This window comes from Strigops habroptila, chromosome 3 (genome assembly GCF_004027225.2).
Source record: "Strigops habroptila isolate Jane chromosome 3, bStrHab1.2.pri, whole genome shotgun sequence".
Classification (NCBI taxonomy): domain Eukaryota; kingdom Metazoa; phylum Chordata; class Aves; order Psittaciformes; family Psittacidae; genus Strigops; species Strigops habroptila.
The window spans coordinates 16,227,333-16,242,152 of record NC_044279.2 but is presented as its reverse complement, the minus strand read 5'-3'; the positions used below and the strand labels follow the sequence as shown (position 1 = coordinate 16,242,152).

Here is a 14,820-nt window from a genome sequence, read left to right as displayed (position 1 = left end):
GCCCATGGGGCAGGATGAACGTTTTCTTGAGGGAAGAAAAAAAAAAAAAAAAAAAAAAAAAGGCAGATCTGTACAAAATTTCATGGGATTATTTTTTATTGTTCTGAAAGAAAAGTCTATTCAAATTTATCAAGTAGGTTCTTTGCCTAAAGAACTTTTTTGGAGCAGGTTTAAAAGATGTCTGAAGAACAAGTGGGTTTAAAACCAGAATGACGAGATCCAGTTGTACAGGTCTTGGTTCCTTCAGCCTAAGCTCCAGGCAGAGTTCAGCACCCCAGTGTGCCCCAGCTGATGTGATTTCAGGGGGCTTGGGCAGTCCCAGCAACAGGCATTTTTTGGCAGCTCTGAGAAATTACCTTGTGGACACTTCAGTAAATCACAGGTGGCAATACAGTAGCTAAGTTTTGGGGTTTCAGAGCTAAAACAACGCATGCATTAGGCGTAAAGGAAATAAAATACTGCCTGGTAGAAACAGGAAAGCAAGAAGAAGGTAAGGACTCAATATACATAAGAAATGCTAATGGTTGGAAACTACTAGTGTCGAGCAAAGCCTTTAGCTAGACAAAATTACCAGATAGGGTATCACTGGTTCTGCCATCATTTACCATCTCTAAAGATCTGACTTCCATTTCCAGGTGGTGGCAGCCACACGGGTGTCTACTCAGCCGATTTAGGACTTCAAAAGCCAGTAACTCTCATTCTTCAGAAGAACGACGAAATGTTAACAGTGACTTCACCTCAGAGCACACTCCTGAGGGTCAACCCACAGGCCCAGCAGAGCTGCCAGCAGGAGACGGGCACTGGCAGAGGGTCCGTGTCACCAGGAGCCATGGCAGGAGGCTGGAGCCTGGGCCATGTCAGGGCTGATGAGGAAGAGATTAATTGGCTCTTCCATGAAACCCTGCAGCCTTGAGAGCCCAAACTCACCACTGCACCAAAAAAGGGACAGGCAGAGTGACACTGCCTGCTCCAGGGTACAAAAGCTCCTGCTGCTCACCAGACCTGGTATCTAGGAAGGTTTGCTGCTCACCAGGCACTTGGAGCCAGGGTGTTGTGGTAGACTGGGTTGGCAAGCTAAGGCAGCAGGGTGATCCACGCAGGAAGCCTTGAAAACAAAACAGGCAGGAGGAGCCTCTCTGGCTGCCCCTTGAAGTGCCCACACACCACACATGCAGCATGGGAACATGCAAAAGGAATTAGAGCTCTGTGTGCAGTTGCAGGTGTTGATCTCGCTGGGATCACAAAGGACACGGTAGGACAGCTCACAGAGCCAGTGCTGCCACGTGGGTACAGGCTCTCCAGGAAGGACAGGATGGGAATGCGAGACAGAGGACTCATCCTGGACGGGCGGGAGCAGCAGGACTGCATAAAGCCCTGCCCAGGGGTGGGCAATGAGCCAGCTGAGAACACGTGCATTAGAGGGGATTAGAGGAGTGACCTATGTGGATGACATTGCTGTGGGCATCTGCCACAGCCCACGCCATCAGGAAGAAAGACAACTGGAAGAAGCCTCATGTCTGCAGGCTCTGCTCCTCATGGAGGACTTAAACCACTCTGATACCTGCTGGAGGGACAACACAGAGAGGCACCATCAGTCCACAAGGTCTTTGGAGCATTGATAACTTCCTGACATAGAGGAGCTGATGAAGGAGGATTAGTGCATCTGTCATAAAAGAAGAAGCTGAGAGACCTGTGGCTGTTCAGCCTTGAGAAGGCTCAGGGAGATCTTACCAATGCAGGTTGTGGAGCCTCCATTCTTGGAGATACTCAAAATCTGACAACACAGCCCTAAGCAACCTGCTCCAGTTGCCTCTGCTTTGAGCAGTGGTGTAGGACCAGATGATCTCCAGGGATCCTTGCCAACCCCTGCAATTCTGTGAATTTTAAAAGGAAGTGAATTTTGAAGACAGAAACAGCTACATCCTTTTTCATGTCCTCACAATTGAACCTACCGCTGCCAGAACAGTATCAAACAAACACACCCAACAGCATTGTGAGATGAAGTGATAATAAAAACCACACTAGTATAACACAAAACACTTGAAGATTTTAATTGGGACATTTACTAGAAAACTCAATGACGACAATGTGGAGCATTAAATCCTTAGGAATTAACTCTACATTTTGCAAAGACAAAAGGTTCAGGAAAGATAAGGAAAACATTTGAAAAACCACATTAAAGTCATGACCAAGACCCATAACACAACTAACCTAACACAAATCAGGAGGTGACGTGAAGCATGAATAGTCTTTACAGTTAACCTGTGTATGGACAGACACTTAGAGACAGACTTCTAAATTGAACTGGTTTTGGCACCAGTGAGAAAGGATGCCTTTTCTGCCCTCTCAATCAGATCTACTGTAACTGTCCAGGGTTTGGGTTTTTTTCCATAGGGCTCTCTGAACTGTGTGTTTAACTTTGCCAGACTAGCAGGCAGACACTGAAGAGTATCTTCTCTGCCTTTTACCTGCACGCTCCGAAGAAGAGATTGGCTTTTACTTTTCTTACCAGAAGAAATACAAGGAATTCTTAGAAGATACTAAGGCACAAGAAAAGGATGTACATGTAACCCAGGCCTTCAGAGCTCTGAAAATATCTACTCATGGTACAGCTTTTCTACCACCCAAATTGGATGCAAATCTCAAAATTCCGCACCCATCTGTAAAGTCCTGCCCCTGCGCTGCTGTGCTTTAGGGACTGTTACCTCCTACTACCATGTTGAAAGACAGGAATGTATTTCTGTTGACCTGCCGTAATAAAGTTTCCTTATAAGCTTAGGGTGTCCTCACTGTGCACCCAAACCTTATAATAATAAGGTATTTGGATAATAATAAGATAATTGGGACAGGTGTATTCGTTTCTTCCTAATACCACTCCATATTGACACATGGCCAAATGTGATTATTACTGGGTCTGCACTAAGTTAGCTACATATTAAAGAAATGCATATGAATTTGCATTTTTCTGAAGCACCACACTGCATTCTCTTCTCCAGAACACAAACCAAGCAGCCCTCACCAGTTACAAAAAATTAGTCGGTTGTATGAAAAAAAGTCAACAATCGAGACTGCTTTTAAGCCCCTTCATTTGTAATTCTGGATCAGGTAAACATCTGAAACCACCACTTAACACAGCTTAAGAATCCAAGGCATTTCTTATAAAACTATATAAAGTGAAAAAATCTCTGTTGCTTGGACTTCATTCAAAATGCTCGAATTAAATATCATTCATTCCTTTTCCAGAGTTCAAAGCACGAACACACAGTTACTGTGAAACTACACACATACTTTACCTAGGGACAGGTATCTTCAAATAAGAAAAAAGTATTTCACTTACACTTTAAAAGATGGATTTATGATTTCAGAAACTATTTTTATATTAAAATTCTTGTACGTGTAACTACTATTACAGAACAACTTTAAGAGATCCCTTGATACATATTAATATAAATATCACCATCCAGACCAGTAAAATTGTACCAAACTGGCTTTAGTTTTAAGCCTGTTCAGTGTTAAAAGTCAAGAGGTGGGACTTGATGGTCAACTGACCTTAAGAACATACAGATCAACAAAAAAATACGCTTATTATTGTTTTTATTATGCCCAGGCAGCAAATTCTCCGAAGTCCTTCAATAAACAAACCCACGTGTTACGTTGCTGGTTCTATCTTATCAACCTCTTCCTTCTTTGGACCTTCCTCTCGGTTTTTGCCCTGTTGCATGGCGTACACCGATGGGCCCATCCTTAGGATCTTCCCACTGCCCAAGCACTCGTCACCCTTGTAGAACACTGCAAACTAGGAGAAACACAGGGAGAGTCTTTTCAGCAGCTGCAAAGGGCATGGTGAGCAACTGCAGGCTGTGCAAGACCTGCTGGACAGTGAGTGTATTTGCTGGCAGTAAGGATTCGCTGGCTCACACGACTGTAAATACAAACATGTTGGTGGAAGTTCCATCATGCATTTCTACAGGATCATCTCAAAACTCTTCAGCTACTGAGGTGGAATGGATTGTGCTGGAAAGCTTCCTTTCCCAAAGGGGATGATGTACGTAACACCATCTGCGTCTTCCCCTGACCTTCTGCAGGCTACAGGGGGGCTTCTCAGAACAGGAAGGGGACCAAGGACTACTGAAAGGAAATGACTGGGGCTCCCTGATGTGCTCAGAAGGTTCTTGCAGGAGAGGAGGAGCACAGACCTCCTGGTCTTGTCCCATTACCTTGCAGTAGAGAGCCCAGTTACAAGCTCAGAAGCTTCTGGCAGTCAGGGGATTCTCCTGCCTATCATCAGCTCTGGCTGGGGTCTTCTCAGCTCAGCTCACAGCTCACTTCTCCTAAGTGTATCCCTCTTTCCATTACAAATAGTTCTCAATTTCCCTCCTGATATGTCCCACATGCTCCCAAGTTTTGGGGAGGGAAAGGGAGGGCAGAACGTACACTAGGAGAAGGCACGCAGAAAATGCTTGAGAACCAATGGTTTACGATGTCATGGAGTGTCCTGATATTAGTAGTGTTAAAAGGCATCACTACACAGCACCTCTTCTCAATACTGTTCTGGGACAATGAAATTCACCGGACACAGACCCTCGCTAAACAAATTTGAACACTAAAACCAAATTAAGCAGCCAATTGCCAAACTAACAGCTTTATAAATCTGTTTCTTGAAGACAACAGATTCCATTTCTGCATATACAGTTGTTACCAGAGATGTTTTCATGTATTTCTGAACTTGTAAACCAGCTTCTCAGATTATATGGATAACAATAGAGCATTTAAAACTAGAAACAACCTCCTTCAAAATAGTTGATGAGTAGCCAAAATAGAGCTAACTGCTCTCATGCAAATAAATGAAATTGCTCCATCTAATAAAAACACTACTGTTTTATTAGCCAGATAAGCCAAAACACAAAAAAAGGAAAGAAAATAACTTCTAATAACTTACCTGCCCAGGTGTGATAGCTCTTGCTGGCTTCACTAGTGTCACCCACACACTCCCGTCTTGGTTTAGAGTCAGCACACAAGGCACTAGAGCAGAAAATGGCCAAACACCTGCCAGTTAATCCTTATGTTCACATTTACAAAGTTAATCCTTACGTCTGCATTAAAGGTTAAACAGATATAAGTCAAGATATTATACACAGAATTGTTTTATAATTGTTTTATATACAGAATTGTTTTATTAATTGTTTTATTATTCTGAAAACAAACGCAGGCCAAAACATTTCAACTATTTCTGAAAAACTACACCGAACACATGACCACAGTTTCCCAAACTAAGTAAAACAAAAAAATAACCCCCGACCACCACGGTTTGATTACCCAGTGCCATCTGGTGCCGAAACCTGAAATGACAGTCCATCATCTTGTCTCTAACGAGTTCTGCAGGAGGTTCCTCTGCTATCCAGTGCACTCGGTTTGTCCGCAGCAGGTCTCTGTACAGAGCAGGGTGGTCTCTTGATGGTGCCTTAAAATACGTTTATTTAATGCTGATGTTTCTGACAGAGAGCACGTAACTTTTAAAGCATGAAATACAGAAGAATCATCACGCCATATCAAAATGAAGGCAAAATGAGGAAGAAAGCAAGCAGTTATTAGCACTTAATCAGCTTCCAGGTGGAAGCCTTTAATGAAAAGAATAAGCTAAAGCAAGCCTGAATTATCTGTCAGTCTTCTACATCTCAGTCATGTCACTTCCTGTATTCTTTTTCCTCCAATCATACTTCTGCCTTCTCCAGACAGAGTTCAGATATGTACTGCCCTCCTTATCCCACTTCAACAAGATGCTACCTTACTCTTCAATTTCCCAACTCAACACCTCCCCAACAAGGGCACTGCATATGCACAACCTTACTGCAGGGCATAAATAAAATTTCTTAGTGGTCCTGCCTGTTTACTCTCAGCTCTCATTTGATTATGATTTCCACCCCCCCAGCATATCAACAAGTAGCAGAGCACCTCATTATAACCCTATCAGTATTAAGTAACAACTGCATGAACATCAAGAAACATTAACAATGCTTGCAAGCTGCAGAACTCTCAGTCATTTCATATGATGAGTCATTAACACAACAATTATTTGCTGTATTATTCTGACTCAGTTCTCAAAATGATAAAACTGTACTACTGGCTACTACTCCTTTTACTAGAAAGTAACGATACATAGCAAACCAAGATAATACACATTGTATATACTGTGTCACAATAACTGCAATAAAATGTTTTAGAGTAGAAAATGAGAGCTCTGTAGATTGGCTGATTCTTTTCAGCACCTGCCCTTTGTCCGGAAAAGTTCTATGCCAAAATCTAAACCTATTTTCTACTCAAGAAAAGCCAGTTTGGACAAGATGTTTCAAAGCTGCTGATGCTACGCTAGTTAGTTCTTGTTTCCCCCAAGAAGAAAGCCAAGAATTCTGTCCAAGTTAGAAGCACATTCCATACAGCAGGAGTCACAAAACGCTTTCATTAGTCGTTTGCAATACCAGTGTGAATAAACTCACCACAAAGATGTCTCCAGTGCTGACATCTTTGTCTACAACAAACCAAGCATCCTTCAGGCCTCCTAGTCTAGCCCTCTGGCCTATGGTGTAGAGGAACCAACCTAAAGAAATACAAAAATGTAATGCTGGAAGCAGCTTTTCATCTTTTACTTTCAAAAAAAATGTTAAAATCCTTTCCCCAAAACTTTACTATTAAACAAAGAATAGCAAACCAAGTTGTCTTAGAGAAGTCTGCCAATTACAAGCTAAACTAACATCTACTTCAAAGTTTTCATCTGTACCTGAAGCACGTGGTTTCAAACTCATCTGTTTCAATTGTGGTATTCTTAGGGTTTATAAAAGACAAATATTCCAGTTTCAATTTGTGGTTTTACTACTACTCAGTCTTACTAGCTTCCTTTACTTTTACCTGCTAGCAGAACATTCTACTCCCATGAACTATTTGGGAGAGGAAGTGAGCAAAGGAAGGACACATAGAAAAAAAGGAAATCATAAGTTGCCCATGTCTGGTGATGTCCAGCTATGCATCGCTGAGGTGCATGGTGTATTTGTTCTGCAAAGTTCAAGTACTAAAGATTCTGGAACTGAAGCACAGTCATTTTGAAATAATTAAATGAACAATGGTCTCTTGGTATTAAATTAATCACCACTCATATCAACAGGGTCACCCTAATAATTATCATTTACTTTCTTGCAACATGGAACGCAATCAAAATCAGTTGCAATTTAAGGCTCTACTATTGTATGAAGTAGGTTTTTCACAATTATTAGAGTTCTCAAACTGGGAAAAACTGGTTTGGAATTTCACAAAATTTGTCCTTCCAAAATATAAGCAGCATCGTTCCATTTATCTGAAAGCAGATATTAAGGTGGGTTAGCCAATTACCTTTGTGTGTTCCCATCACCTTCTTATCTTCAATGGAAACAAAGTTACCTGGTTGAGGTTCTAAATACTACCAAATAGGAAGAGAAAAGTCACAAGATGGCCCAAAAAAACCCCCTCACAGCGTATTTCAGGTTCTGTCACTGCATCCTCTTGAAGTTGGAAAATAACTTTTCGAGAAGCAAACTCTGCCCAAGCAGCTTCCTGCCTCTTCCCCGAGTCTGCTTTAGACAGAAAAGTAGGAAGGGCAGTCCCTATCAGCAGTAATTCTGGGCTTCACCCCACCCTCCATCCTTACTAATGCCAGCAGGATTCAGCCATTTGCCCCTCTTGCACCCCAAACACTTCTCAGAGCCTGGCAGGCACAGCAGTGCGAGTTCACGCACTCCTTTTGCTACAGAAAGTGACTGACTGTTCAGTGATGGAGGGGCAAGGTACTTCCTACAAGGTCTGGGCATTAGCTTCTGGGTAGGCTTGGGACTGCAAAAGGACACTGGACACTGCAACTTAGCGTGGGCCAAGAGCTGTTGGAGATTTTTTTGTAGACAATGTTATAAATTACTACTGAAAACCAGAACAGAACAAAGATTGGTATGGATTTAACATTGCTCACCTCAAGAAGGAAATTTTCAAAGTTTCTTTCACCAATGAAACACACTCCCATACTCTGAAAAGGAAATGTGGTATTGAATCCATAATAGCAGAGAAAAACATTTGAAATACGGTCTATTAATGATCTGCCCAAGATGGATCCCCCTCCCCATGTATCCCAAACTATGCTAGGCATCTCATAAAATAAACCAAACCACAGCATCTGCTCCAACAGAGGTAAACTAATTCTATACAGTATCAGTAAGAGCCATAAGCACAAAAAAGAAATAATAGGAAAGAGAATTTATGTTCAATAAATAAATACATTAACCTTGGTAACTATACTGTGTGCATATTAAAAATGGAAGGCTCTTGCAGATTAAAGTACAACAGTAACACAAATTATACAGTAAAGATGTATCTCTTGGAAAAAAAACTTTCAAAAACAAATAGCCTTTCCTTTTCAGTTACTGCCTACATTCTTCAGGCACCCATTTACAGTGGAGGAATATGAATATTAAAAGTGACCAAGACAGCATCAGCAATACAATCGCTGCCTGCATTTTTTAGGATCAGTTCATTAAGTGTTAGTTCTCAGAGAACAGAACTTTTTGGTTTTTTGCTTTTTAAAGAGTAACTGTGGAAAACAGCATCATCCAATTTCATAAAGACATACTGAAAAACAATTACAGTGAGGAAGCCTTTAAAAGCTATGGAAAATAAAGACCAAAGGCTTCTCACTTGCTGTGATAGAGAATGCTTTCCTTAAGGCTCACAGCATCCTAACACATTCACCTTCATCTTAGTTCTTCTGAGATACAATGGTAGACAAATAATCTGCCAGCTAAAACACACAACTAACCACAATCTCATCAAAGAACTTTTAAGCAAGTAGACAGCTATAAAACTGCTTCCCAACCTCTTCTATTATGGTGCTCAGAAACAGACAAGCTGTCACAGTTTTAAAGATCAAATAGTTCAGGAAAATCTATTTTAGAGAGAAACACAAATCAAAAGAGTTTAAGTGTTACCATGCCTCTTTTTTCTTTAGCACATGATGAAGGCCATGTTCCGCTGCTATCTTTTTGACAAAACTTTTTGTTAAATCCCCTAAAGGGAAAATGGTTTTCCTCAAAGCATCCTGTGAGATCTGACTTAGAAAGAAGGTCTGGTCCTTAAAGAGGTCGGCCCCTTGAAGGAGTTTCACAGCTGCAAAGTACAGAACATAAAGCATCTCAACATTAAAGGCGATTCCTTTAATAGCTCAACTTCCTTTAGTATTTTGTTTGATAATCAACATTTTAGTTTAATTATTTCCAAATACATGTTAAAGACAGTATTTTTCTGGTTTGGTTTTGGTTTTTTTTTTTTTTCAAAATCTGATTGAAAATATTTTGGTATTTTCTCACAACTAAAAAGATCTAGGAAGATTCTGATTTTGTACAGTGCAGAATCTTACAAAGTCTTACATTGTCTCATCTATTATAATACTGCATGTGTCACTGGCAAGAATATCAACAATATGAAAAACAAAAACAACTTTCACATTTCATTTGAAAGAGAGAATGAAGATTTAAGTATTTTAGAGTATACTGTTCTTCAAAAAGACATCCAGTTTTGCCCACAGCATTATCAATTAGTGATTCGCATGATGAGCAGTTATTCCCAGTGGTCACAGAGGCAAGTTTGACTTTTTTCTTTAGAACAGTCTCCCAATTGCCCAGATGAAATAAAACTGGTATAGCTTTTTAGTCATGTTCTGTCCGCTCTCTTTAAGATCTCATAACTTTGCTGTTGTACAAACTCTACTTCCATGTTTCTTGACTCAAACGAACACTACTACAAGCCAATAGTTCAGTCACAACTAATAATAGAGAATTCCAGTAACAGGGCAGGAAGACTGTTTAGAACATCACAAAATCCTACAACTCAGTCTGTCATAAGTATAGACCATTGGTTCCGCTGGAGCCATTTCAACTTTCCAGAAATCAAACAAAGAAACAAACAAGTACCTTTAAGTCCAGATCAAAAACGAGGAAGCTGTAACACAGAAACATCTCTGTGGCAGCTTTGCATCGCGGTAGTTTGCAAGTTTCTTTCCCTTTGGGTGTAACATGTTCTCATCATATACACCAGAGCTTCATCTGAGTTACTTTAAAGCATTATGGCCCATTGCGGAGCTATTTGGAAGATCTCTACATTGTCATCCAACTTGTGCTACTGCCATGCAGAAACATACCCAAAACACCACCCATCAAGTTGGGTTTCGTACTGGTAACAGGAGAACCACTGTGGTGCTGAGATCAACCTCTGATTATAAAACAAAAACCTGCACTGCTGCTACTAGTACCTTTGCTGACCTGAGAATTGTAGCCTTAAAAATGCCTGCACATGCTGCACTTGCACTTTTCAATTGCAGTGTAGACAGAGCCTTCATCTACCTGGGAAAACCAGGCTACTATAGAGAACAGAGAAATAAGGCAGAATAGGTGAATTACTGAGTTAGAACCTGATTTTTTCCAGTAAAATAAGAGACAGTCCAATTACTGTATAAAAGTATGTTATTAATTTTAATGTTTCAAAGCCTCGATTCTAAAATTCCACTTAAGCATATCCTCATGATGAGTTCTATCAATACTACATACTGAATATGTATATAGTATACTACTGGATAGCCGAAGAATACATTCCCTAAAATAGAAGAAACATTAAAAAAAGAAAATTTTATGTAAGTCATGAAAATATTTGATAAAGATTCCTTGAAATAATTCTCGGGGGGATAGAAGATGGCCCTGTTTCCTTAATCCACATTACAGCTCCTCCAGAATGTTCATTACTACCGAAATGCTTATTCTTAGCTCTGCACCTGGATTAGAACTCTTACAATAGAAAATGTAATACTTGACTAGTCAGGGTAATTTTCAGTGACGTAAATTCTCTGTTTTGCACAATCAACCTTCTACAAAAACTAGGTTTTAAATGGTAATCATTGTGTGTAAGGTAACAAACTTCCCTGATGTTGTGACACCAAATAAGAGTTTAAAATTCTGTTTCATACCTAGGATGAAATATGAAAAGAAGAATCCACTTACTATTTCTAACTTCAAAACGGTTTCTGAAAAGCCTTTGTGGTCTTTTAATATGTTTCTGTTGAAACACTTCCTCATCCTCTAGTGAGGTCCTAGCATAATGCCCAGTAGCAATTGCATCTGCTCCTATGAAGAAAAAAAAACCAAAACAAAACACCAATGCACATACTGGAAATTCAGTTTAAAACAGGATTATAAACACCTAGTAAGAAAAGCAGAGAGCAGTGATGGAAGAAAACCTATAGAGAAGTCTTATACTGACAATAATCATACTCCTGCTATTTAAATGATGTAAACTATTCATGAGCATGCCAGCACTTGTGCTCTTGCACTTGAAGGACCACCTAAGAATGTAAAGCTTAATGGTCAGGTTAATGTATGTCCCCAAATTAAATCTGTTCCAACTTACGAGCAAATTGCTCCAGTGGAAGGTGTCCCTGCCCACAGCAGGGGGGTTGGACTAGATGACATTCAAAGGTCCTTTCCAACCTGAACTGTTCTATGATTCTATATGTAAAAGCAAACTCAAATTAAATCAAGTACTTTGCAAATACTGAAATACTGCTACAGGGATAGGCGAATTAGGCATGCATATGAACTCAGGTTTTTCCCCACCTTTTCAAGAGTTTGTATCCTTTAAGCATTTCCACAGCACACACTCTGTACTGACACACTTGAAAATGCCTTACCAAGGTTATCCATAGCATAATGAAGAAAGTAGTTGAATTTGATGTGCTTGTTACACACAATATCAGGATTAGGAGTCCTTCCCAACTCGTACTCTTTTAAGAGGTTACTGTAAAATAAAGATTCAAATGTATATTGACATTATTAACACAGCATAATACTGAGACTGAAAGATCTGTTTAAACATGAGAACTGAAGACCTAGTCATACCGAGCATGTTATATTAGAAACAAAATACCCATTAGATTTTAACCTGTAGAAAACAATGCTTGGAAGATTTTCTCCAAAGTGCACTGAGGACATGGTCAAATGACCACTCACAATCTCGTAAGCATGCTTTATTAAATTAATACTCCCTCAGGAGAGACATGGCTGCCCTCGGCACACATCCTACTCATCTCTTCAGAATTAACCCACCCTGTTTCATTTTTCTAAGTGACAGTGCAGTGGAGCCAGAACACACCAGGGGTGTGCAGTGGACACACCAGGGGTTACTGCATCTCAGGTGAATGGACAACAACTTAATCTGCAATAATGCAACCATAAACAGCCATAGGACTTAATTTTATACAGGATTCTCTTCCTGTCTTTTTTCTTTCCTTCAAGAAATTCAAGTAGTTTCTCAAAGTCTTGTTGTAGTTTTACACTGTCCCATAATTAAAGTGCTTAGCAATGTTTTCTTGAAAACATTAATATAATAACTAGTGAAATTAAACCAGCATACAGTTCTGCATTGAGATACCAAAAGGCCTGATCACTGCATTATTTAGCTTGTCTTAAGTAGTCACTGAAGTCAAGAGGAACTGAGGGGGCACAGACTGGATTTAAAAGTACACCAGCAACCCTAGTATTTGGTTTTACTTTTCACTATCTGAAACAGAATCAATTGCTTCTTCCTCACCGTGTTATACACTACATTCATAAATAGAAAATAAAGCAACCTATCTTTTATTTTGTCTAACTCCTTTTTAACAGTTCTGGATTCAACAATTCATACTAAGAACTAAATCACCTGTGTCTACCCAGAGCTGCCTCCCTCTTGCTGGCTCAGCACTGTACTCTTAGGAGAACACAGTTCTCCTTTGTAATTACTACAAGGGTACACTAGAAGCTTTAGAAAAGACTCAGCACAAAGACAAGCTCACATCAGTTCAGAACTCCAAGTACAGAACTGGAGAAAAGGCAATGAAGAACGCCTGCTGAATCTCCCTCTGATGTAAAGATTTGAAACAGGCTGTGCACAAACCACAGGCAAGACAAGACCTGGGATAGCTCTCTTGATAAAAGGTGGTTTTGATGAATAACCCTCTAAAGAGAGATCCAGAGGAGTAAATTCCAGGTCAGTGATGACAGTAATGAAAAAAGGATTCTGAAACAAACCAAGTAACCTACCACAGACGCTTTGGGAACACTGTACTAATAAATGATGAGAAGCAGAAGAAAAGCTGATCTTCTGTGATCTTTGATTCTCTGTCATTTACAGACATCCCTCAGGAACTTTGGTAACATTTATTCACTCTCACGCCAGAAGGGAAACATGGAGTGAACTTGCCCAGAACAGGGCTGTTTTCTTCACTGACTGCGCAGAAGTCTAGTGCTCAACTTGATGTCATTTCAACATGAAGTAGAAGTAGCATGACTAGGTTTCTCCTAAGACAAGGTAAAACAGCACTACTTAGTGGGACGTGAAGATCAGCGAACAACTTTTGTGTACTTAAGTGCATAAAGGATAAACTTCGCTTCTTCTCCTTCCTCCAAGAAAAGCTTGGCTTTTCCCAAGTAGAACTTTCTTCCCTTAAAGTGGAACAAATCCACAGAAAATCTGAACACCCTCTTTAGAGAGCAGTTTCACATTTGTTATAAGCTTAAAGAAGCAAGTCTAGTTCATGATCAGTTTGTAGTAAACTGGATTCAGTATATGCTAATGTAAAATGCACCACATGAATTACACACACAGAGACAATATAGCACCCCATTAACTACTTTCTTCTCAAGGTGCAATAAGGTTGGGCCAGTGTGTGGGAAGCAGAAGAAATGAACTGCAACAAAGTAACTGCTACACACTTACACCAACCAGAGAGAAACCTCCTATTAATTTCAGAAATACCAAACATATTAAAACCAACACAGAAATTTTGATCTTGAATATGAATGAGAGAAAAAATTATCTGTTATTAGTTTCTCTTTGCACTCACAATACTGCAATAAACTGTCATTGCCCCCCATGTGTCCACCCTGACTCTCCACAATAACACACAGTACTACACCAAGACACTGAAAGACCACCTATTTTAAACCTGTTTGTACCTGAATACTTCATTCCAGTATTCTTTCACGTAGGAAACCTGGTGGAAAGGAATATCCAGCTTCTGACAAACCCGGTAAGCATCTTCACAATCCCTGTCAACGGAGCAAGCTCCTTGCTCATCCAGCGGGTCCCAGTTCTTCATAAAGATGCCTGTAACCTGGTAGCCTATTAAATGAAGGCAAGAATAACTCTTAAAGTGTAATTCTCACCGCCTGGAACCAAAACCCGAGTTGTTTCAAGACTTGCTTGAGTAACTGCTTCCTTCAGAAAGCACCAGTAGTGCTGTGATAAGCAAATACGCTGCTAAGCTTTACTGTTCGGATACCGCATGGCTATTTTCAGCCCCAGAGCTAACAGCTGGCATGAAGACAGCCGAACGCGGCGGTACGTCAGAGCTCCGAGTGTCCCCGTCCCCTCCTTCCCCGCTCGGTCCAGCCGCCCCGAGGCGCCCTGCCCGAGGCGGAGCGCGCAACCCGCCGGAGGACGCGGCTGAGGGCGCTGCCCGCACTCGGCGCGATGGGTGCCGGGCCGGGCCGGGCCCCGCCGCGCCTCACGCACCTCGCCGGCGCAGCAGCAGCGCGGCCACGGCGCTGTCCACCCCGCCGGACACGGCGCAAGCCACGCGACGCGCCGCCGCCTGCATCGCCCGCCCCTGCCCCGCAGCGGCACCGCCGCTTCCGCCCCTCGCTTCCGCCAGCCGCTGCGGAGCGGGGCGACGGCCAACGGCGCTCGGGGGAAACACACCGGCCCGCGGGGGTTCCGGCACCG

At 41.2% G+C, this 14,820-nt stretch overlaps 1 protein-coding gene across 2 annotated transcripts; it reads right to left on the bottom strand.

The window, feature by feature from the left end:
- Positions 1 to 2,027: 2,027 nt before the first annotated feature.
- Positions 2,028 to 14,713, bottom strand: TRMU (tRNA 5-methylaminomethyl-2-thiouridylate methyltransferase). Of its 2 annotated transcripts, none has more exons than XM_030480223.2 (11): positions 14,611 to 14,713; positions 14,052 to 14,217; positions 11,747 to 11,853; positions 11,061 to 11,183; positions 9,005 to 9,177; positions 7,991 to 8,044; positions 7,381 to 7,447; positions 6,495 to 6,595; positions 5,317 to 5,461; positions 4,940 to 5,022; positions 2,028 to 3,796 (listed from the first exon to the last, which is right to left on the bottom strand). In XM_030480223.2, exons 1-11 carry the CDS (start codon positions 14,693 to 14,695, stop codon positions 3,650 to 3,652), a joined length of 1,251 nt encoding a protein of 416 aa, XP_030336083.1. In that variant the 5' UTR covers positions 14,696 to 14,713; the 3' UTR covers positions 2,028 to 3,649. The 2 variants fall into 2 exon arrangements, with proteins under 2 accessions (XP_030336083.1, XP_030336084.1); XM_030480224.1 differs by lacking the exon at positions 14,611 to 14,713 and adding an exon at positions 13,137 to 13,394 and having other exon boundaries at positions 14,052 to 14,216.
- Positions 14,714 to 14,820: the final 107 nt, after the last annotated feature.